Raw genomic sequence first — 21,907 nt, 5'->3', positions numbered from 1 at the left:
TTCTCGCAACTTAAGAAGTTTTTATTTGTGCATCCGAATTACGTTGATGGGTGGCCCCATAATCGTTAGCAATACATAATAGTGGGTGTCAATGATGGTCGGCAGGTATTGTGCTTTGCATAGCGCGTGTCGGCGATGATCGAGGCTGCTCCGCCAATATATTTTTTCTCGCAAAACCTGTCGAAGTTTGATATATTATGAAATGTGATAAGCTGGCTTTGCCAAAAAGAGGGACCGAAATGCGGCCATGTGATTGGCTGAGCTACCCGTTGGTTAGCTCGCTAACCATCGTTTAGTAGCGATTTAGTAGCGAGACGTTTGGCAATAGGTCAACAGCCGGCATGGTCAACCATTTTGAACGTGCACCGGCGTGCGTCCTCGGACTCGAGGGGCGCGCATCAACCATGTCGACACGATGTAGGCCGCCGCGCCGCGCGTGCGCTGACGGTCGATCCCTTGCAGGTGCAGACTGGTCCGTGGCGCCCACGGCCCCTCTGCGGCACGCCTCCCGTACCCGACTATGGCGTACAGCACCCGGCTGCGCACACCCGGCGCTTCGTCGAGACCACCTTCGTGCAACAGTACCGATAGCAGCAGCACGTGCGCAAGGCTGTCGAAGGAGCGACCATTGCGCGGCGCAGCGCTGCGCGGCCGGCGTTAGACGAGCGATGGCCGTGGGATGAGCGCGAGCATGCACGCCGGCAATGCGCTCATCGTGTGCCGCATCGACACCATCCTCTAGGTACAGATCGCTGCTAGTAGCTAGGTGGTCAAGAACCGCAAGAGATACGAAGACGTTTGGCTCGGGGACATGCTCGTCCGGCGTGAGCGTCGGCAACGCGCCGATGATGGCGCCTGCGCAGCAGGAGCTCAAGCGCCGCGTGCGCCACGGCTCCGTCGCCTACCCATACACCGCAGTGGAGAAGGCTCATAGCCGCTGCCATGTAGCGTAGTGCCAGATAACGCAATAACATCGTGTTTTCGTGGCTTAAACGCGAGCGCCCACGTGCAAACCCAGCGGAAACTAGCCATGACCGCAACTGTCTTGACTAATAATGCGCACCGTGCCGCGCTAAGCACTAAAGCGGCTTGGATCTTAGCACCAGGAAGAGACGTGGAGTTGTGGCAGTGAGCGCTGTGGAGAAGAAGTGCCGTGACCAGGAGCTCCGTCTCGCCCCCGAGCTACATTACGCATAGCGTTTGCGCTTTGCTGTTAGTCCACGGATATCCCTTGAGCAGGAGCGCAAACCACTGGATAGCGGTCATCCGTTGCTATTCAATGGCCAGCGCTCCTCCTAGCCGTCCGCAGCCACGCCTCAAGCGAGCGCTAACCTGAGCTCTAATCATTGAATAGCGGAGGATAATCCGAAGGTTTGCCATTTCAGAAATGCAAACCTTCGGATTATCCTCCGCTATCCATTGATTAGCGCTCAGGTTAGCGCTCGCTTGAGGCGTGGGCTAAGGTGTCAAATGACAAAAGAGACAAAAGCGGGTGGCCTGCTCGACATCTTTAGTCAAACCATAAATATAGCATACAAATACATGGCGTATATTTTGTAATAGTTATATTCTTTTTTGGAGACTGTCCCACCAGAATTTATAATTTACGCATGTCGCGCTATGCCTCGATTATCTAATAAAACCATCGATTATCGCTGCTAATCGATGGTTTTTTGGAGGTGAAAATGGCCACGCGCTATGCAAGCCACAATAGGAGTTTTTCAGGTAGCGCCAAATCATTTTGACGGCTTTTTGTCCAATGAAAAGGAAGCACTCGATCGGAAACATTCCCAAACAGGTCGCTCCACAGGTCCTCGGCAGGTCGGCCAGGTCTATCGAAGGTGTCGACCAATAGAATCGCGTTACTGACTTGATTGGCCGAGAAGCATCGCGCTCGGCCATTTTTGATTTTGCATCGCACAGCACAGGTCGAAGCGCCGCCAACGATGCTCTGACGTGACCACTGGGAGGCTCCCACGGACCCGCCCTGGACGCCGCATGTGTATGGTGGCTCACAGCAGCGACGGCAATGGGCTTGATGGCTAGGTGCACTCACGGGAACCGCATTGGCAGGGCGGCGGGCATGCGGGCCAAGCCTCCGCGGCGATGTGTACGTACGGCCTCGACAACGCGACCTACGCGAGGCGCTAGCAGATGCGCGCATCATCGTAGACGAAGCAAAGATAGCTTAGGTCGCCTCGCTGGCCGCGTGTGCATCGCGGTCGACGTCCATGAGGCCAAGGTCCGGGTTTCCGAGGTCCGGGTTTCCTACCTGCCAAACTACCTGTACCTGCCACTCTACCTGCACGATTTTTCGCGCAGGTAGAGCGGCAGGTACAGGTAGTTTGGCCGGTAGATTTCGCAAAAAATGGACTCAATTTTGGCCAATCAGATCGCGTAAAAAAATCCTACCTGAAAAACTCCTACCTGCCGACCATCATTGACACCCACTAATATATGCATGAGTTGGTTTGTGATGACACTTTACTTGGACGGGTGCATTACCGTAGATACATTACATCTATTCATGAGATTATTGATTTGACAGGTTGTCCACTGACACATTCTACACCACGGTCTTGTCGGGAAAAAGCTCAAACGAAGTGGTGTGTTCGCACGGCGTCATTGGCACGGTTTCAACACTCGTCTTTTGGACCACGGCGGCCTGTTTGTGGAACTGGCCGTCATGGACGGCCGTGCCCACAAAGAGCACAAGCATTCCGACGAGCTGGAGGTAGCTCCAGTGCGTCCACACCTCGCCAAATGCACCATGAGTGATGGCATGGTACAAGACGAGGTTCACGGCCCACACACCGCCGGTTCGAAAGTTGTTCATGATCGAGACCCAGAGAGCATCGAGCTGAAAGAGTACGAGCATGCGAAAGACGTTCATGAGCAAAAGCGCGACGAGCTGCGCAAGGACGAGCCATTGGATCGATCTCGACGTCGCGAGCACTTGGAGGGTGATATCAAGGCGCTCGTAGGACCCAGCGTCGTTGCCTGGCACGAGGTACGCGATCGGGTATGCCAGAAACGTCGTCAAGACGAGCCCCCACACGCCTTGTACGCTGACGAGTGCCATCGGTGGCAGGGCTACGCTCGGGTCCGAAAGCAAATACTCTTCAACGACGCTGTGCATGGCGCTGACGACGCAGCTCAAAAATGAAAAACCGACGCCGAGGAGCGGGTTGGCCGACGCTGCAGAGTGGCCTGCGCCGAGGATGCTTGACGTGCCGACGAGGCAAGCGGCCGCCATGTTGAGGCAAACCCCGAGCCACTCGTACGTGTGGATCGTGTGGCAGAGAAAGATGCGCTTGAAGAGCGCGACAAATGCGATTTGGCTGCCAATGATCATCGTGTCGACGCTCGGCGAGATGTAGAGGAGTGCGAGATACCCAAAGAACATCTCCACGAGCGCAAAAAGCGACGGGATCGCTGCGAGGAGGAAGCCACGGCGCGTCAAGATCCGACCTACAGGTTGTTAAATGCATGAGGTTTCTGGCTTTTCGTCAGGATGGATGCTTATTACCGTTGCGGAAGAGGACGTGCAGCGGAAACGCCAGGACCATGCTCAAAAACATGAGCCAAACGCAAAAGAGGGGCCGCTCAAAGGCAAACGTGCGGTCGTCGACAGTTACGTGGACCTCGTACATGGCCTTGACCAAGCTGGAAAAGTGTTATTCACTCGGAGTATGTAGATGCGAGACATACATGATGGCGGGAATCGACGTGATGACACCGAGCGTAAAGACGATTGCGCTTTGCTTGCCGCAGGACATGGTTGATCGTCTTCGAGTGGTGGCGAGCAAAAGAGAAAGTGATCAAGTTGGGAACGATCGACATCGCGGTGACGACAACGTCGCGCGCGATCATGGCCGCACACAGGCAGCTCACCGCCGCATGGTGGTGGCGCGCCTTTTGTAGACCGTGCGGCTTAGATGACAGTGCCAGATGGCGTTGTGCAGATTGCGCAGTTGAAGCTACTATACCTTGTTGCTGGTGAGGTCGGTGATGTGGTATGCGAGTGGCCAACAGCATGATGTCAAAATGTGCCCCAAATGGTGCACGTGTGGATTCCAAAGCCAGTCGCTGGAACAAGTGGACCATTCACCGTGGCACCGTCCGTGCGATGAAGCGATGGTTCACTTTGCGATTGGCTATCTCGTGGCGAGCGGTCATGGATGATCGATGGCGTCTACAAGTGTGCGACGTTGCCGAGCCTCGGTGTGACCCGTGACGGTGAACCTTTCTTCCTATAAACGCACAATGAAGCTGCCAAGACCAGCGATCCGTGCTACTGTAGTACGCATGGTATATGTGCCAATACGCACCTCGCGAACATTCGTCGTACCAACCAACCGCCCGCCAATTACATTTCCAATCGCAAGCTTCTGTGCTATGTCTCCGTCGTAAGCGAGCGAGAGCGAGCGGATATCACAGTGCAAATCAAGGGCTTCACTTGTCGTTTTTGGTTGCAATCACATATTCCTGTAGCTATGCCGCCTCGGGAGGTGGCAAGGACGGGATTTTCTAGCCGAGATAGTATCGTGGTACAGTCAGTACGTGCACTTCTATCAACGTGCACTTCTATCAACTATGCAAACTCCAAGACCGCCCGATTCCATCGCGGCTTCAAACGTCTTGACGACGTACTGGCTCAGTAGGAAGTCACACCTGGCATGGCGAATGCCATTCGGACGGTGGTGCGCGACTTGAATCCCATCCACGACAGAGCTTTGGCTATCTCAAAAACTACGTAAACCGATTTTCGTGAAATTTGGCTCTCAATTCGTTTTTACGCTATTATTGAACCCCGCGTTGCAGCATCGAAGTGTGGATCGTAGCACCGCGACGTCAGGCCGCTGGTATGGTCACGAGACCGTTGTGTGACCACACCACTCAGCACAGCTGCTCAATGATCACCTATAACCGCCGCTTGCGACCCGACAGCACGGCCCGGTCCGCCAGGATGAGACGCCGTACTTTGTCCTAGTACATATCGACTTCTCGCGCGCGCTCGACTACGCAAAGCCAACAAAGCTGCTCACGGTGCGTCGAGGCGTTCTCAGGCTGAACACAAGCGACAACAGTGCACTAGCAGTTCATCAGTGCAGCCCGAATGGTATAATAGTTAGTACACATCAAACGAGGTCGGCACTGTAGCAAAACACAAGGAGGAGATATATTGACCGTCGCCGTTGTTACTCGTCGATCGCTTAGTCCGAGAGCGACTGGAAAGCCGCCTCGATTTCGTCGTCGAGGTTCTTGAAGAAGCCGCGCATCTGGTCCTCGGGCTGCTTGGGCAGCTGGAACTTGGTCTGGATGATCTTCTGGATGACAGGGTTGAGCGAGACCTTGATCTGCGCCCACGTCACGCGCGCGTCCGGCGGCGAGTCCGCGATCACCTTTTGCGACAGGTTGTGCAAGAGGATGATCGACCGGAGCATGCCGACCGACTTGACGAGCGGGCACGTAAAGTCATAGTCCGAGAACGCGTTTTGCTGCAAGAAATCTTCGCGAATGATCTTGGCAACTTCCATGACGACCTTCTGGTCCTCCGAGAGCGACTCCTTGCCGACGAGCTGCACGATTTCCTGCAAATTGTCTTCCTTCTGGAGAATCTCCTGGCACTTGGTGCGCAAGTTGGAGTAGTCGGGGTCGAGCTTGTTGAAGAAGGGCTCGAGCACGCGCATGTACTTGGTGTACGAGATGAGCCAGTTGACCGACGGAAAGTGCTTGCGCTGCGCGAGCTTCTTGTCGAGGCCCCAGAACACCTGCACGATCGAGAGCGTCGCGGCCGTGACCGGGTCTGAGAAATCACCACCCGGCGGCGACACGGCACCGACGACCGTCACACTGCCCTCGCGCTTGGGCGATCCAAGGCACGAGACGCGACCGGCGCGCTCGTAGAACGCCGCCAAACGCGCACCAAGGTACGCCGGGTACCCCGAATCGGCAGGCATCTCCCCGAGACGGCCCGAGATTTCGCGCAACGCTTCGGCCCAGCGCGACGTCGAGTCGGCCATCATACTGACGTTCATACCTAAGAAGTGAGAATGTCGCGTGAGTGAGGTAGAAGAATCGAGGACCATGGACGTACCCTGATCGCGGAAGTACTCGGCGAGCGTGATACCCGTGTAGATACTGGCTTCACGGGCCGCGACGGGCATGTTGGACGTGTTGGCAACAAGCGTCGTGCGCTTCATGATGGGCACCTCCTGGTTGTTGACCGTCATCGTGAGCTCCGGGAAGTCGCAAAGCACTTCGGCCATTTCGTTGCCGCGCTCGCCGCAACCGACGTACACAATCATGTCCGAGTTCGAGTGCTTCGAGAGCGCCTGCGAAATGACCGTCTTGCCGCAGCCAAAGGCGCCGGGCACGGCGCACGTGCCACCGAGCACGGACGGGAAGAGCGCGTCGATAATGCGCTGGCCCGTTTGGAGGGCGACGTTGCCGGCGAGCTTCTCGGCGACCGGGCGCGGCTTGCGCACGGGCCAAAAGTGCGAGAGACCGAGCTCGTGCGTCTTGCCCGTCGTGTCGTCGCGGACCTCGAGAACCGTGTCCTGGAGCGTAAACGACTCGTTGCCGTCCGTGCCGGCGCCGTAGACCTTGACGACCGTACCAAAGACGTTGGGCGGGCACATGATCTTGTGCGAGTGCAAGATGTCGTTCTCGTGCACGTGGCCAAAGACGTCGCCGCCCGAGATCGGGTCGCCCTCGCGGAAGTTGAGCGGCGTGAAGCGCCACTGCTTGGTGGCGTTGAGTGACGGCACGTCGACACCGCGCGGGACATACACGTCCTGGCTGAGCTTCGCGATCGACTCGAGAGGGCGCTGGATGCCATCGAAGATGTTGTCGACGATGCCAGGGCCGAGCTCGACCGAGAGCGGCTGGCGACGGCGCTCGACGGGATCGCCGACCGTCAGACCCGCTAGTGCATTTGTGGTCAGCGCGATATGGCGCGTCCAAGTACGTACAGGTATCTTCGTAGACCTGGATCGACGCGTTCGTGCCCTCGAGCTTGATGATTTCGCCCACGAGCTTGTCATGGCCGACGCGCACGAGCTCGTACATGGCCGCGCCGTGCATGTTCTCGGCGATGACCACTACAGAGGCAGGAGGATGAGCCATCGGCGCCGGCGGATGGAGGCAGCGTACGCGGGCCGGACACCTTGTAGACGTAGCCGTAGTCGGACTCCTTCTCTTGATCGCCAAAGACCACCGACATGATGTTGCGCGCTGTGGGGCAAATACAAAACAAGGACCGAGACCGCACAAAAATTTAAACTTGGCCAATGTATAGATCACCCAGCGAAGTGGCAGTCAATTGTGCCCCGGGGTCTAACCGCTAAAAACACGCCACTTGGCGCTGTGCGTCGTGGAAAGCACCTGGCATGCACCGCCGACGCTGCAGACACGAGGTGTTCTAGCTCGTACAGCAAGTATCTGGTTCATGGCCAACGCGCCACTGCTCGTCGAGCCGCATTTAGTGTTTTAGTCAATCGAGGTGTGAGTCGAGCTTGGAGTAGCTTCAATAGTAGCATCCAGTGTCGATCGCTCGTCGTCCAAGCATGCCACCTCGTCCGTGGCACGACGCTCACACTACTCGTACGCTTTCTGCGGTGCAAACACGAGTGGCGTGACCTGAGCTCCACCTCGTGCCGATGGCGTGATCATTGCCGCCTGCATGGCGATCAACTTTGCACAGCACTGTAGTATCGCTAGCCGTAGCAGCCTGCAGCGACGCAGCAAGCACACTCGTGAGTTCATCTTGGCCTCGCGTGGCTTGCTCGCATCCGACCTAGTCGCTGCTTGTCGCAGTCGATGGACGATGCGACCAAGGTTGCGGTTCACGTGCCCCGGTGCACAGAAAGGGTTGAAGTGAATCGTCCGGCAGCGGCGCTCGGGATTGGTCAAAACTCGGGCCAAAGATCCGTGGAGGCACGACCGATGGCGGCGCCAGCGATGTGACGTTGAACGCGTCAGTGGCCGGTGCTCGCCGGTCCATCAATGAAGATGCATCATGTAGTACTCGCTCTACAGAGCGAAGCCACGGCCCGTAGAGACAACGTGGACAGTCGATGAGCCATCGTAGCTCTCTTCCAGCGCAGAGTCGACCTCTCACGCGCTTGGTTGTCCGTGGCCATTGGGTCGTATGCGTAGTCTTGATTCACGTAGAAGCGTTGACCAAATCCCGTCTTGGTGCACGGTGCAGGAAGAAGACAGCTTACGTGCCCACGATCTTGGTGGCATCCGGATAGAGTCACATTGAGCCGGCACCTCGAACTCTGGCTCGTTCCATGCGCCAACGAGCACGCTCGACATGCTCGCAGCCGGCGACTGCAACGCGTCGCTGCCTTGGCGCTCGGTACTGCGTATGGGCTGAAGCGACCAACTGTATGAGCCTCACGTTTCATGCCACTGCCGGCAGTCGGCTCGAGACGTATTGTTGGGCGTTATCCTGGTGTAAGATGGTATTCAAAGGTCTCCTCGCTGTATTACTATAAGTAGTGTGCTGTGTCTACGCAGAGCTCGACTCGGTCGGCGCCGGGCCTTGCTCGCTCCACGCCATCGTTAGCGGTGTGTTCAAGTACGTCTGTCCAAACTTCATGGCCTGCAATCAGATTTGAACATGAGTCGCCTCGTCGTCATTGCATGCAATCGCGTTACCTTTTCACCGGCAAAGCGCTCCTGGAACTGCACAAACGCCGTCTCGCCCTCAACGACCACGGCTTCGATCGCGCCGTACGGGCTAAAGTGCTGCTCGAGCACGCTCTTGTCGCGCGCGGCTTCGGGCAGCGTCGTAAGGTGTACCCAGCGCGTCCGGTTGTCGATCACGCGCTTCTTCCACTGCGGCTTGGTGCTGAGCGACTTTTCTTGCTGCTCAAGCGCCTGGAGCTCCTGCTGGAGCCGTTGGAGAGGCGGGTTCCGCAGGTTTGCGAGTTGCGCCTTGAGGTCAGCGATCTTGGCGTCCATCTTGGCGCGCTCGGAATCCGGCAGCATGTTTTTGGCCGCGAGCGTCGACACGAGGAGCTCGTACTGCGTGAGCTGGTTCTGGATGAGCGTTTCGCGCTGGGCCTGGAGCGCCTTGTCCTGCTCCAAGAGCTGGCGCTTCTCTTCGAGGACCTTCTTGCCCTGCTCGAGGACCTCTTGCCGCCGCGCCTCGGGGTCGGCGTTCTCGGGCGGGATGTCGCCGAGGTCCTTGGGCGCGTGCTTGGCGAAATGCACGTGGATGAACCGGTTGTTGCAGACGGGCACGGGCGAGTGGAACGCGCGCTTGGCCATTTCGGGCGTCGCAAACTGCACAAAGGCGCACCGAAACTGCGGGCGCATCTGGACGTTGACCACGTTGCCAAACTTGCCAAAGTGGGCGCAGAGCTTCGTGACGTTGATGTACTTGGGGTCGACGTTGTCGACGCGGAGCGTCGCGGCTTCGTGGTCAGGCTTCTCCTTGCCACTGTTGTCCTTGCGGCGGCCGTTGTTGTTGAACTGGTTATTTTGATCGCCGTGGAAGCCGTCGTACTCCATCGGATGGGGCGGGTAGCCCATTTGTTGGCGCGGCGGGTACATGCCCCACGGCTGCTGCGGCGCCATGTGCGGCGGCATGTTGTTCCAGTTGTCGAAGCGACGCCCACGCGGCGGCATGGGCCCGCCACGACCGCCGGGAGGTCCCATCATATCGCGGTGGCCGTCGTGCGGCGGCTCGTAGCGCCCGCCGTACTCGCCACGGGGCTTGCGGTCGCGCGCGTCGCGATCACGGGACCGCGAGCGCGACCGGCGTGTGCGCTTGGCGCGGCGGTCGTCGAGCTCTTCCTCGCCGTCGCGTGGCCGGGCCGAGCGATCTTGGTCGGCGGGCGGCAAGGGCGCCGCGGGCGTCGGCTTCTGAAGATACGACTTGGACCGGAGCGAGGTGAAGAGCCGATCGACGAACCCGACCGTCTCGTCACCAAGGAACTCGTCGAGCTTGGCCAAGCACGTCTCGCGAAGGCCATCCTTTTCCGGGTTGTTTTGGACGAGCGCGAGCACGTACTTGGAGAGCACCGCGGGGTCGGCGTCGCACCTAGTCGTAGCATGAGGTCATGGCCGCGTCCTCGCATGCCACGTACAGCGGCTCCAGGGTGCGCACGAGCCAGTCGCTCAGCATGTCCTTCGCCTCCGCTTCCATCGCCATGCTTTCAAGTCGATCTTTTCCAGAATTGAGAAACCCACGGTGGCCCCCTCACCATGTACGGGCCGATACCGCTTCGCGAGCATCCCATTGGCTAAAATGTAGCCAATTATGGGCCCAGGACGTACCATCCACCCACGAGAGCTCTGGACGCTTCGTTGTCGCTTTACAGCCAGCTTGTCGTCCCGAGGCCTGTGTAATAGCACGCAATTGAGCTTCCTGCAAGCCGACATGCGTCGAGGTTGTCGTCTCGGACCACTCGCGGAAGGTCGTCGTGGTCGGGGGCCTTGCCCCGTAGCGCGCGTGTGATTCGCTAAAAATCAGCCAATCAACAGAATGGAGCCGGTCGTCCAATCAACTCGATCCTCAAACTTTGAGTTCCCTTTCAGGTTCCGCGCAGCTGAGATTCAGGCGAGGTGTTTTACGTCGACGTTAAATAGTTTAACGTGCCACCCAATGCCTTACAGGCGCAGTTCAGGGAAGTTGGCTCCTTCACCGCGCCAACCCACTACGATGTGTACTATTTAATGCAAAGAATACTTCTATCACTTGGCGCCAAAGAAGGAAGCGATGGACTTCATGCCAGCAGTGTTGACAACCTTCTTCTTGGCTGCCTTTGCCGTTGCTGCCGGCGCAGGACGCTTGGTCGCCGACGGTGGCGCCGACTGGCGAACGTCGTATTTGGCAATCAAGTCGGCCGCGGCCTTGGGCTTGGCGTCCGCTTTCTTCTCTTTGTCCCATGAATCCAGCGGCAGCCTACATCACGATGCATATATATATGGTATGTTGAGCCGCAAGCAAAGTCCAACCCGTAGCTTTCAATGACCGGGTGCAGGTAGAATGCATCCACATATTCGCTCAGCGTGAGGAGCGCAAATTGAAGATGCACCGCAGCGTCGTCCTCGCTGCTCTTGTTGGTACGTGTCCCGTCGTTGGACAATGGGGCTGCGGACGGCGGCAGCGTAAAGTCCGACAGGAACGCAGCTTGCTCGGAGGGCTTGGCCGCAGCGGCTTTGTGCGCCGCAGCAATCCGGTCCACCTACGGGCCGTGTGTATGAGCTTCTTTTCATCGATACATGCGACTACCTTGCGGCGCAGGAAGGAGAGGATCTTGGTTGCGTTCGGGCGCACCGAGATCGTGACCATATCCTCGTCGTCGCTCGTGTCGCACACGAGCGAGATCGCCTCGCGCTGCCACCGGTCAACACCTCGCATGTCCACGCCCGACGCCTCGACGATATCTACGCACGACGTCCATGGAGCTGGCGTACCGTCAAAATACTAGTACCGTGGAGCGTGCAAAACTGATCCTTGCGCTTCCACTGCGCAAACGCTTCGAGGAGCACAAAGCGAGGATCCATGGGCGTCACGAGCAAGATGCGGCCATCTACATCGATAAGTTAGGGCACATGTGGCACAAGAGCCGACCTTGCAGCACGAGGTTGCCAGGCGCAAAGAGGCTGCGGTCGTCCGCGAGCTTTTGCACCTCAAAGAGCTGGCCTTGGCCCTTGGCGACCATGCGCGGGCTCTTGCCCTGGCGCCAGCGCATGAAAGTGAGCACGGGCAAAGCGTGGGCGTCGCGGACGAAGCGTGTGAGCTTGGCGTCGCGGACCGCCTTGTCGGCGTCCGACAGCAGCAGCACCCGACACTTGGCGGCCATCGGAAACGATCTGGGATGGTAATTGTGGCACTCACCACAATTTGTTGCAGAATGTGGCATGTGCCACAGTCAACAGCAAGATCAAAATCACTGATTGTGCATGCAGCCTGCCGGCAGCTTTCATTGCCACGACTTTGAGTGGGCCGATCTGGCAGCGACGTGGAAGCAGGCGCCGCCACTCGAAGGCGTCGACGCCGCTAGCCTCGGCGCGCTCGCTCAAGACCACTGGGATGTCTTCCACGCCAAGAACAACGGTACGTGGACGCCGAGCCGGCATGTTGCAGCATGTCCACCATTCCGTCTGTAGGCAAGGTATACAAGCCGCGCAACTACTTGGGCAAAGAGTTTCCGGAGCTTGTGACGGTTTGTCGTCTGGATCTTGTCAGCTGAAGGCTCATCATATAGAACAGACCGCGCCGATCCGCGTACTCGAGGTCGGCTGCGGCTATGGTAGCGCCATCTTCCCACTCCTCGCCCAGAGCCCTGCCATGCACGCCGACGTGTGTACGTGTGGCGGTATTGTATCGATTGCATCTCGCAAACACTGTAGGCGACTTTAGCCAGCACGCGATCGAGATCTTGCGCGCTCACGAAGCGTACGAAGCATCGCGCTGCAACGCCTTTGTGTGTGACATTGCCAACGACAAGATCGACGTGCCCGACGCGTCCATCGACGTTGCGCTCGTGGTTTTCGTGCTCTCGGCGATCCTTCCGGGGGCCATGGACGCGGTCGTCGCCAAGCTGCACAAGGCGCTCAAGCCCGGCGGCCTCGTGTGCTTTCGCGACTACGGCCTCTACGACCTCGCGATGCGCCGGTCGACCAAGCGCATTGGTAGTGACGAGGCCGATGCACTCTACTTTCGCGGCGACAGCACGCTTGCGTCCTTCTTTTCGGTCGAGGCCGTCGCTGATCTCTTTGGCCGTTATTTTGAGGTTGTCGAGAACGAGTACAACACAGTGCGCCTGCGCAACCGCAAGACGGGCACCAACATGGACCGCGTCTTTGTTCACGCCAAGCTGCGCAAGCCACTCGACACCTTGTAGCACGACTTTAGAACGCCAATGCGTCGGTAAATTGCAGCACAACGATAATACCAAGGAGAGTTTGTGGCCTATGGGTTGTTGCATTCATTTTGAAACATACGCTTTGTTCGAAGGCCGTCGAAGCGCAGGCGACGCAACGGAGTACGCTGGGCGAAGCACGACGCCGCAACAGCACTTTGGCAATGCAACTTGGTATCTTGACGATCGCCAAGCTGCAAACATCCCGTAACGTTATAACTCATTTCAACAACATCCCATTTAAAAAAGATTAGATCACCATTACCTGGCAGTTTCAGCTTGCTGCAAATGTACGGTAGTGGGCGGGTGTTGCATTTAATTACTAGTACGTGGGTTGTCGTTTGCCAAAAGTGTTAGATTCGTGGTCGCCAACAGTCGCGGATTTCGAGCCTCAGCCATGTCGCTCTTCCAGGCACGCGACTGGTGGACCGTCACGAGCGGGACGTCCGAGGAGTACACGCATGGTGCGCTCGCGATCGGCAACGTCGACAACGAAAGCGACCAAGCGCAGGCCAAGATCGTCGTCGGCAGTCTGCATGGCGTCCTGCGGATCTACTACCCAACGAGCATGGAGTTCAAGATCGAGCATCTTCTTCTTGAAGAGCAGCTCGAGCACCCGATTCTGCAAGTCGCGATCGGCGCCTTCCTTCCGTACACCACGTGTGTCTAATTCTGAGAGCTCAACGACCGTAGGCACACGACGGCGCAAGCGGTCGCCGTCCTGCACCCAAAGCTCCTCGCTGTGTACACGCTCGAAGGCGTCGGCGGCAGCGGCATGGCTGCGAGCTACTTTAAGCTCTCGAAAAAGTACGAGCACCACCTCGGGCAGGACGGCGAGCACTTTACGGCTTTCAACATGCTGCATGGACCGTTCGGTGGTGCGCGCGGTACGCAGCTGGTAGCTTTCTGCAACAAATCGTATCCTGCATGCTGTAGAGAAGGACCATTTGTGCGTTCAGGCGCTCGACGGCCGTCTCCAATTCTTCGAGCAGGTACGTCCTACGTCCACGACGCATGCATATACACAAGACGTGCGTAGGATCGGTTTGCGTTTTTACAGCAGCTTCCGACGTGCCTCGTGCCGGGCCCCGTGTGCTACGCGCCAAGCATCGACTCGATCTTGACGGCAACGTCGGATTTGCACGTCGAGTGCTACCGATATCAGATTCTCGCCACGTCCAAGAAGGCTGCCAAGGACGAGAAACCAGCGACCGGAAGCAAATCTCTCCACGCCGAGTGGCGCGTCAACGTCGGCGAGCCCGTTCTCGACCTGCAGATCGGCCGCGTAGCCCCATCGACGTCGGCCAAGAGCTTTGACATTGTCGTGCTCTGCGAGTTTACGCTCTTTTGCCTCCGGCCGACGGGCGACGTCTGCTTTCAGAAACGTCTCGGGTTCCACCCGTCGGCGCTGCGACTGTACCCGGCCAACGGTAGCGAAAGCCACATTCGCCTCGTCATATTCGTTTATTCGGGTAGACGACGACGCGCCTATGACCAACGTGCTTTTGGCGACGCACGCCAAGCAGTGGATGATCTACAAAGCCGCCAACCTCGTTTGGTCGGCCGTGGCCCCGACCGTCTCGACGGCGCTTGGCGTCGGGGAATTCGGGTACGCGATATACATGAGAATGATACGAATACCGTTATCTAGGGGCATCCCTGGCATGATTGTGAGCTTGGACGAGGACGGGCGATTGTGTGTGAGCTACCTTGGGACTGACCCGCCGACGACGTCGGTCGTCGCTGCCTCGGACACAAAAGAGATCAACTACGAAGAAATGGACGAAGAGCATCGAACACTGCTCAACATCATTCGGCGCTCCCAAGGCGGTATGTGTCTCCTTCTCTCTGCTCAAATGTGCATTTCGCCTTGTGTGCAGAGCGCCGGTCCGAACCAAAGGAGCGAATTCTCCTGCGCGCGCAAGTTCCCGCCATCTTTGATGCGCCCCACCAAGAAGACGAGTCGAGCTTCATCCAAGGCACATCTCCGTCGTTCTCGTCGTGTAGAACTAAGGCGGGTCGTTTCTTAGACGCCGACGTGGTGTACGGCATCGACCAGCAGCCTGTGACGCTCACCATGCGCGTGTACGTCACGTACACTGGCAGCAACGTGATCCAGAACGTGACGCTTGCCGTCACGGCGCCAACCAACGTCATCGTCGCGTCCGCATCCTCGGTCGTCTTGTCATCGGTCGACGGCAAAACATCGACGCCGCTGATCGTACCCGTGGTTTTGCGACCGAGCGGCACCGCGATGCCGTCGTCGCTCGAGGTATACACTTAGCTCTTCTACGACACTTAGCTCTTCTACGGCATGTCACACGGCGTTTTTGCAGGTGACAATCTCGGCGGCGTATACGCTCGAGAGCGGCCAGCCGCGGACGTCCATGTGCATCGTCAAGCTGCCCATGTGCATGATGTGTCGCGTCGTGCCGCCTGTCAAAGCGAGCACGTTCAAGGTACACCATATCAACAGTTCATAGGTGATGGAAGACGACGAATCGTTGGCTAGTTTACGCTGGATACAAACCAAGCGCCGTCCCTGCTCACGGACCTCTTCCAGGATATGCTCACGCAACCTGGCGCGACGCCCGAGTGGGCCAAGCAGGTCACTGGCTCGACGGCCAACGTGCTCAGCTTCCAGTACTACAACGGCGTCGACGTGACGATCCTCGTCTCCAAGAACGCAGGTTTGTGTTTCCTAGTTAGCGTGCCACGTTTACAGTACTACTATGTTTTAGGGCGGTACCGTATCCAGTCGACGGAGCTCGACGCGCTCTGGATGGTCTCGAACGAGCTCGTGGATCGCCTCAAATTGCTCTACGACGGCCATACCGACGATCTGCTCGAGATCCAGTACGCGGATCCGCTGCCATTGGCCGACTTTTTCGGTGCCATCGACGAGCACTTTCATGTAGCAGCGCTTCTTCATGCGTGGGTGTGACAAGGGATTGTAGCTGCGGAAAGCCGTGGCCGAGCTCAAGGCCGACATCAACGACCGCGCGCACGAGTTTCGCGTGATCCAAAAGCGCCTTCTCGTGCGGTACAAGGACCGCAACCCGGCGCCGCTGAGTGCGCTCGACGTTCTCATGCATGGGACGTACGCACAGTTGCTGGATCTGGCAACGCAGGTATATTTCCATGTTTCAAGGCTCTCGATGATGAACGATGGTAACGTTAGATGGAGCAAGCGCAGCACAAGCTTGCAGCGGCCTCGAACCGCCTCTCGTGCAGCGTGAGCTTGTTGCTCATGCTCATGCGCTACAAATTCGACCTGGACGACGCTAACTTTAACGTGCTCGCGGCGCACTTGTCGCCGATCGTGGCCGATGCCGACTTGGGTTGGGAAGACGTGACCGAGGCCGCGATCACAGAGCTGCTCAAGACGGCGCTGTCGGCAAAGGCGCCAGCGAAGGAGATGATGGCGCCCGAGATAGCGCTGCAGCAGGACACGAAGAAGCTCAAGAAACACATTACGATCTTGTGCGACCGGCTCGGAAAAGGAGCGCTCTTTGTCGGCGAGGCCCGGCCGCGGCGACCGCCACCGGACGACGACAACGGCAAGGACGACGACGGCGGCAAGGAGTAGCTGCTTTGCAGCATCCTCTGTCGCCGTACTAGAAGCTAAACGAAGATGGACAAGAAGAAGAATGACTAAAATGATGTGTGCTACCAGCCCAACCCGCCTCGTAGAGCCAATAACAGCGTGCATGGCATGTAGTTCTACTATGGAGAGCACGAAAGGCAGCTTCATGAGCCTTGCTGCGTCGGGCGTCCAGTGCATGGAAGAGATGCAAGCGACAGACACCTCGGTGCTTGTGTGGCAAATGTCGAAATGCGAAGAGACCCATCCTGATTGGCTGAAATTCCACAAATTACTCGTACGGGATTGGTTCCCGCGCATTTGACAAGCTTCGACCTCAGATGCCGATGGTTCCAGTTGCGATGGGAGAACACACGAGAAAAGCACTTGTGGTCGGGAAACCAAAAGAGGAAGTGAGCTGACCAGGCTCGGTGTATATTAGCAAAGCGGGGACAGCCGAGACTGGTGGCTGAGCGTGGCTGTGCGTGTCTAGATGCACAAGTCTGGGTCTGCAGCGATGAGCTTGCAGTAGCCTCGACGTTGTGCGACCAAGCCCTGAGAGAGTGGGCTGTGGTGAGAGCAGGGCTGGCTAACCGATTGACGAAATCGGTTAGATGATCCGGCTAGCTAAACGGTTCAGCTAACCGGTTAGCTGTGGGTGTGCGACTCGGCTCTCGCTGGTCTAGTGTGTGTGTGGGGAAAACGTCATCGCCAAGGGCTAATCCCTTGAGGCGACGCATGCAAAACCCCACACGCCGAGTGACAAACGGTGGGCAGTGATGAGCCATGATAGGCGGCGAAACCTACCAAGAAGCTCCCTTCTTGACTGTTCCTGGCCATCTCGAAGTTCTTGAAGGTACTGAAGGAGGCTGCTGCGCATCACATATCACATGCATATAGCCGCGGATGTGAATAGTAGTAGGTACAGTCGAGGCCTGCGAGGGCACGCGCGATTGGCTTCAACCTCGTCGACGCAGCCAAGTCGCGTTGCAACCGTCGAGCCGATCTCGTATGCAGTCGTCGCGGTCTGCAACAGAAACAATGACGCGAGCATGTTGGGTGGTCGAAGGCGCCGATGGCAGCCTTGGCGTGGACTGAGCCTGGCAGCAACGCCGACCTCTTGAGCGGAGGACGCTGATGCAATGGCATTCGACACTTCAGCCGATGCATGTGCCAATTCAATGTAAAATGAGTCGTCCTATCCATTTGACATGCAGATAACTACATTGCAGGACGCGCCTCGACTGCGCCACGGTCTATGGTCACCAGCATCGCCTCCTCGGGAATTTGAATTGCGCCCAAGTGCGCGAGGTACTTGTTCCGTCGCAAACGCAGCGTACATCGCGCATCGACAACGCGTTGTTTGCTGCCGGCATCCAGTTTTGTGCTACCGCTTTGCGGTGGTACGGACCACGCGCATCTCGAACGCTGAACGAGGACCACAAGACGGTGTGCAAATACTCGTTTGAGGTACCAAAGTGGACGTCAGGATAAGCGCGTACGCATTTAGAAGCGTAATGAGCTTGCCTAGCGAACGATGGTCCTTGCGCCTCGGTGCGGAGCTAGACCCAACACAATGGAAAGATGGCAGGGCTGCTAAAGTCGACTGTCGAAGCGCTGCCAGCGTACCGCGCGATGCACGGCGACTGCGACGTACCGTCGGACTTGGTGACACCGGCGTCGCAAGGTTCACAGCCCCTCGGCGAGGTTTTTGGAGTGTGCGGAAATCACGCTCGGTCCTCGACGATGATGACGTCTGCGTCCTGGACTGCCTCGGCCACAACTGGGCGTGTAAAGAAGTATAATGGCGCTGCACGACGCGCAACAGCCAAGGTGACGAAGCCAACACGTTTGTGCCCTGGGAGACGCAAGTCGAGGCGCTTGAAGTGTACCGCCGCTGCATCGGCAGATTCGAAGAGATGACGGACGTCCATGTCGTCCCAAGAAACGCCAAAATTTGGCCGCGGGCCGCGCGGGGCGTCTTGCTTGTGTCCATCATCCCGTGGCTGCGATCGCAGCTTTACGTGCTCGATGATGACATTTGCCGCCGCGTCCACATCTTGGAGCCGCACACAAACCTGCCGCACTGGTCCATCTTGATGTCATATTTGAACGCGTATCGCCGTATCCATAGCCACTGCCGCGTGCCCATTGACTATGTCGTTTCGCCTGGTACCGCGGGCCGAAGTGTTAGAGCTCCCACCCGCGGTGCCAGGCAAAACGATGAAGTCGATGGGCACGCCGTAGTGGCCGTGGATACGACGGTACGCGTTCAAATACGACAGCAAGACGAGCCAGTGCGGCAGGTTCGTATGCACGCGAACACACCAAGTGAGATGGAACGAGTGGCCCTGGGACGTCTCCAGTGGACACTGCTACTGCGCGATGAGGAAGCGTGCAAAACCTTGGACAAGACCGAGTGGTCGAGTGAAGGCAAAACTGAAAGTGATCATTGGAAAGAAATACGACAGAAGACGAACCTAGACTGACTATGCTGCATACGATGAACTTGACTAAGGGCATACTTCAGTCATAGATTCGAGCAGAGAGTAGAAAAGATATACCGGCTTGGGAGCGCAGCTTCCCAGCTTGTAGTACTCGACAGTGTTCTTGGCTATGGTGGCGTGTACCAATGCCTCCCCAGCACATGCTCGATATGTTGTTTGTACTCTTCGCTCGACTCCTCATACCACAATATTGCGCACCGCCGTTATGCGAGGTCGGTCGCCGTTGTTTGGCTTTAACATTAGTTGAATGGTTGGTGCATTTCAGGAGCCATTCTACCGCTCGCTCACGATCACAACTTTTACGTGCTCGACCTTGGGAGGCTGCATCGACTCAGAAACGCCCGAAGCAGCGCTACAAGTTGTAATACGAAGGAGCTGACAAAAAGGTCATTTCGACTCAGATGCAGCTTCAATCTCTCTCCAGCTATCCAAGTTTCTCGTATACATGGAGGCGAATACTTCCACGGTTAGCCAGAGCTCACCCAGTGAGCCCCGTGCCGAGGGCGACAGAGGGCGACTCGCATGTGACGAAAGGCGAGGCCTGACCGGTGTTGCTACACGGTGTTGCTACACGGTGTGAGCCTGGTACATATATTACCGATGCGTCCGCCAGTACTGGTGCGTCCCATGCATTCCGCACCGAATCCACCCTCGTTTCGTAACGCTCGAAGTGCGGACCGACGTGGCCAGCGAAATATCTGCGACTGTGCGGTCCGCGGTATTGCAACGGGGTGCACTTCCCACCCACCGCTCCAGCACACCGCTCCTATGAAGCATCGCGACCTTCCTAGAGCGTCGCGGAAGTCGGGTGGTTCTGAGCCCAGCCACCGGCGACCATTGCAGTGATATTGATTGATGATGGGAAGCTTCTGTGCACGCAACTTGTTTGGCTTCAAGTGCATTCCGACGCGTGCCACACTCGCTAGCCAATCAGCGCGCGCAGTACATGAATTTCAGCCAATGAGCGTGCGGACCATCACGCATTGCGGCACGTGTCGAAACGTCGTCTGATGTTCGCGGCGTTCGAAAAAGATTTACTGACCAATCCATGCGCGCTATCTCATCATTTGCACCAATCATGTGACACTGAGCTGAATCCGCGATGTTCATTGGTGCATATGGCACCAACGTGTCGGCAGCGTCGTCCGGTTCCTGTCGCATGCGGTTGGCGCTGAATGTTGATAGCCTCAACAATTTAAAACGCATAATTAAATGACATAAGTTTATTGTATGAAATAAAATCAAGAAGCGAAGTGTCTCACGGAATCTGAAAATATCACCATCATTCTGCCAACCTGCGGAAATCGAATAAGGCTGTAAGCAACACACACATGTGTAAAACGTGGGAAAACCGTGGTCTCTGCGCATGACCCTTTTCTCTACGCTTCGGGGACCTCCAGTGTCGTCGCTGCTGACGATACCAGCTAGATTTCTCTGCATGAAGGCTGTCTCTAGCATTCAAGTGCCGCGCCGAGGCCACGGTGTACGTCAATGATCAGATGCGGTGATGCCCTTGCAGCTGCGCTTCCTGGTCGAGCAGGCTCCGTCACCAAGCTACTTTCCTCTTTTGTCGGGCGTTCGTCGGCTTGTTGTTGACGGCATACTACTCTTGAAGGTATGCTTGAAGGTTGCAGTTGGCACGTTGCAGTGGCATCACACTAGTTTGCAGACCAGATACGTGGACCTTTCTACACGTACACCTCGAGTGCACATCCAGTCCAATACCGGTACCATGGACGTACGAGAGACAAATCTGCCGACGAGGTCTGTGCGAGTGAGCATGCAAACCTCTTTGCGCTGCTGCTGGACTACAACGTAAGGAGTGATTGCATGCAATCTTGGTCGATTGGCACGTCAACACACAGGCTCGTGACTCACATGTGTGAAAAGCGTGTTTTTCACCCAACCTCCCAAACTGGATTTGTTGATGGAAGGCAACCCAGAGCGCAATTGTATCGCAGCTTGCCGACGCAAGTGGCCAGAACCTGCCAGAACCGACTTTGCCCCATTGAGCTCAGATGCATCCGAGCATGGTCTTCTTGGACTACTTCAACCGCGCGCCGTGGCACACGCGCCACGAAGGCCCGGCGCGCGACGGTCTCGGCCTGCACCACGCGCTCCTACTCGGCGCCGCCCTCCTCGTCGCCTACGTCGGCCTTCGCATTGCGCAGTGGCTCTGGCGACCGCACACCTATGACTTTGACGACGAGCTGCCCAAATACTACAACGTTCAAGCATCGAGCGACGCGAGCTCGTGGTCCGAGTACCTCTGGCCGTTGCTGTGGGTCGACCGCGTCTACTGGACCCGCGACGTGCGCCGCGCCAAGTACCGCCGCCGCCACAAGACGAGCAGCATAGCACTCGATACGATCCCCGAGGAGACTGAGAAGACCACCTTCGACGAATACACGGTGCTGCGCATGCCCAGCGCGCTCAAGCTCTCCTAAACACCGCGCGATTGGAGCGCGGTCCGACCTATTTAAACCCAACCATGATAAGTTAAGCGAATCTACTTTTGCGCGAGCAGCATACTTCCCTTGCGCACCATTCACAAAACACGAGCACGTTGGTTGACCGACGCCTCGAAGGCGTGGACACGTTGGGTTGACGTTGTTGGCTAGCGTATGCGCTCTGCTACCAACAACAAAGGTACCAAACATGGTTACCGCATGGACGACGCTGCACCGCTCGGCCTGCCTACGCCAGCGTTGACTCGAGCCAGGATATTGGTACCCGTAGCTTGTACACCGCTGTCCGTCCTACGCACTCGGAGCCACGTATGGCGTTGTCAGGTTCGTCGAGTGTGACCAGGTATGCATGCCTCTTGATTAGAGCTCAATGCCGAGAGAGGTTCTCTGTGTATCGAGATCACACCAAAGCACCATGACGCGACGTTCTCAGTGCCATCATCGGCAGCTCTGGGATTG

General features: G+C 57.3%; 8 protein-coding genes across 8 annotated transcripts; 4 read left to right on the top strand and 4 right to left on the bottom strand.

Moving 5' to 3' along the window:
- Positions 1-2,505: 2,505 nt before the first annotated feature.
- SDRG_16082 (hypothetical protein) lies at positions 2,506-3,779 on the bottom strand (the record flags this gene model as incomplete). The annotated part of the gene is made up of 3 exons (XM_008622278.1): positions 2,506-3,471; positions 3,530-3,666; positions 3,712-3,779. 3 exons carry the CDS (start codon positions 3,777-3,779, stop codon positions 2,567-2,569), a joined length of 1,110 nt encoding a protein of 369 aa, XP_008620500.1. The 3' UTR covers positions 2,506-2,566.
- A 1,308-nt stretch (positions 3,780-5,087) lies between these two features.
- Positions 5,088-7,286, bottom strand: SDRG_16081 (V-type proton ATPase catalytic subunit A). Its single transcript, XM_008622277.1, has 4 exons — positions 7,159-7,286; positions 6,978-7,106; positions 6,101-6,931; positions 5,088-6,043 (listed from the first exon to the last, which is right to left on the bottom strand). Exons 1-4 carry the CDS (start codon positions 7,226-7,228, stop codon positions 5,217-5,219), a joined length of 1,857 nt encoding a protein of 618 aa, XP_008620499.1. The 5' UTR covers positions 7,229-7,286; the 3' UTR covers positions 5,088-5,216.
- Positions 7,287-8,472: 1,186 nt separating this feature from the next.
- Positions 8,473-10,199, bottom strand: SDRG_16080 (hypothetical protein). The gene is made up of 3 exons (XM_008622276.1): positions 10,107-10,199; positions 8,671-10,060; positions 8,473-8,614 (listed from the first exon to the last, which is right to left on the bottom strand). Exons 1-3 carry the CDS (start codon positions 10,169-10,171, stop codon positions 8,522-8,524), a joined length of 1,548 nt encoding a protein of 515 aa, XP_008620498.1. The 5' UTR covers positions 10,172-10,199; the 3' UTR covers positions 8,473-8,521.
- A 353-nt stretch (positions 10,200-10,552) lies between these two features.
- On the bottom strand, positions 10,553-11,858 carry SDRG_16079 (hypothetical protein). The gene is made up of 5 exons (XM_008622275.1): positions 11,597-11,858; positions 11,457-11,555; positions 11,255-11,409; positions 10,978-11,207; positions 10,553-10,924 (listed from the first exon to the last, which is right to left on the bottom strand). Exons 1-5 carry the CDS (start codon positions 11,826-11,828, stop codon positions 10,714-10,716), a joined length of 927 nt encoding a protein of 308 aa, XP_008620497.1. The 5' UTR covers positions 11,829-11,858; the 3' UTR covers positions 10,553-10,713.
- Positions 11,859-11,903: 45 nt separating this feature from the next.
- Positions 11,904-12,943, top strand: SDRG_16078 (hypothetical protein). The gene is made up of 4 exons (XM_008622274.1): positions 11,904-12,082; positions 12,136-12,191; positions 12,239-12,332; positions 12,379-12,943. Exons 1-4 carry the CDS (start codon positions 11,929-11,931, stop codon positions 12,870-12,872), a joined length of 798 nt encoding a protein of 265 aa, XP_008620496.1. The 5' UTR covers positions 11,904-11,928; the 3' UTR covers positions 12,873-12,943.
- Positions 12,944-13,229: 286 nt separating this feature from the next.
- SDRG_16077 (hypothetical protein) lies at positions 13,230-16,606 on the top strand. The gene is made up of 13 exons (XM_008622273.1): positions 13,230-13,541; positions 13,584-13,777; positions 13,827-13,882; positions 13,930-14,320; positions 14,367-14,499; positions 14,542-14,720; positions 14,771-14,869; positions 14,921-15,162; positions 15,227-15,349; positions 15,403-15,580; positions 15,632-15,804; positions 15,848-16,021; positions 16,072-16,606. Exons 1-13 carry the CDS (start codon positions 13,288-13,290, stop codon positions 16,477-16,479), a joined length of 2,604 nt encoding a protein of 867 aa, XP_008620495.1. The 5' UTR covers positions 13,230-13,287; the 3' UTR covers positions 16,480-16,606.
- A 36-nt stretch (positions 16,607-16,642) lies between these two features.
- On the top strand, positions 16,643-18,720 carry SDRG_16076 (hypothetical protein; the record flags this gene model as incomplete). Its single annotated transcript, XM_008622272.1, has 5 exons — positions 16,643-16,710; positions 17,706-17,943; positions 18,040-18,160; positions 18,307-18,645; positions 18,689-18,720. The coding sequence occupies 5 exons, from the start codon at positions 16,643-16,645 to the stop codon at positions 18,718-18,720; spliced, it is 798 nt and encodes a 265-aa protein (XP_008620494.1).
- A 2,151-nt stretch (positions 18,721-20,871) lies between these two features.
- SDRG_16075 (hypothetical protein) lies at positions 20,872-21,558 on the top strand. Its single transcript, XM_008622271.1, has one exon. The coding sequence runs from the start codon at positions 20,999-21,001 to the stop codon at positions 21,425-21,427; it is 429 nt and encodes a 142-aa protein (XP_008620493.1). The 5' UTR covers positions 20,872-20,998; the 3' UTR covers positions 21,428-21,558.
- Positions 21,559-21,907: the final 349 nt, after the last annotated feature.

The sequence above is a fragment of the Saprolegnia diclina genome, assembly GCF_000281045.1.
Source record: "Saprolegnia diclina VS20 unplaced genomic scaffold supercont1.112, whole genome shotgun sequence".
In the NCBI taxonomy this organism is placed as follows: domain Eukaryota; phylum Oomycota; class Saprolegniomycetes; order Saprolegniales; family Saprolegniaceae; genus Saprolegnia; species Saprolegnia diclina.
The sequence above is the reverse complement of the archived record's forward strand: the minus strand, read 5'-3'. Positions and strand labels throughout refer to the sequence as shown.

Bases quoted from the DNA above. Each gene is read 5' to 3' on its own strand.
- SDRG_16081 (XM_008622277.1), bottom strand. From the start codon at position 7,228: ATGTCGGTGGTCTTTGGCGATCAAGAGAAGGAGTCCGACTACGGCTAC. The intron at 6,932-6,977 runs GTACGTACTTGG...CAAATGCACTAG, and splicing joins CCAGGTCTACGAAGATACCT to CGGGTCTGACGGTCGGCGAT. The intron at 6,044-6,100 runs GTACGTCCATGG...CTCACTTCTTAG, and splicing joins CGAGTACTTCCGCGATCAGG to GTATGAACGTCAGTATGATG.
- SDRG_16080 (XM_008622276.1), bottom strand. From the start codon at position 10,171: ATGGCGATGGAAGCGGAGGCGAAGGACATGCTGAGCGACTGGCTCGTG. The intron at 10,061-10,106 runs GTACGTGGCATG...TGCTACGACTAG, and splicing joins GTGCGCACCCTGGAGCCGCT to GTGCGACGCCGACCCCGCGG. The intron at 8,615-8,670 runs GTAACGCGATTG...ATCTGATTGCAG, and splicing joins AGCGCTTTGCCGGTGAAAAG to GCCATGAAGTTTGGACAGAC.
- SDRG_16079 (XM_008622275.1), bottom strand. From the start codon at position 11,828: ATGGCCGCCAAGTGTCGGGTGCTGCTGCTGTCGGACGCCGACAAGGCG. The intron at 11,410-11,456 runs GTACTAGTATTT...CGTCGTGCGTAG, and splicing joins TCAGTTTTGCACGCTCCACG to ATATCGTCGAGGCGTCGGGC. The intron at 10,925-10,977 runs GTTGGACTTTGC...ATCGTGATGTAG, and splicing joins CCGGTCATTGAAAGCTACGG to GCTGCCGCTGGATTCATGGG.
- SDRG_16078 (XM_008622274.1), top strand. From the start codon at position 11,929: ATGCAGCCTGCCGGCAGCTTTCATTGCCACGACTTTGAGTGGGCCGAT. The intron at 12,192-12,238 runs GTTTGTCGTCTG...CATATAGAACAG, and splicing joins AGTTTCCGGAGCTTGTGACG to ACCGCGCCGATCCGCGTACT. The intron at 12,333-12,378 runs GTACGTGTGGCG...CAAACACTGTAG, and splicing joins TGCCATGCACGCCGACGTGT to GCGACTTTAGCCAGCACGCG.
- SDRG_16077 (XM_008622273.1), top strand. From the start codon at position 13,288: ATGTCGCTCTTCCAGGCACGCGACTGGTGGACCGTCACGAGCGGGACG. The intron at 14,721-14,770 runs GTATGTGTCTCC...CCTTGTGTGCAG, and splicing joins CATTCGGCGCTCCCAAGGCG to AGCGCCGGTCCGAACCAAAG. The intron at 16,022-16,071 runs GTATATTTCCAT...TGGTAACGTTAG, and splicing joins TGCTGGATCTGGCAACGCAG to ATGGAGCAAGCGCAGCACAA.
- SDRG_16075 (XM_008622271.1), top strand. From the start codon at position 20,999: ATGCATCCGAGCATGGTCTTCTTGGACTACTTCAACCGCGCGCCGTGG.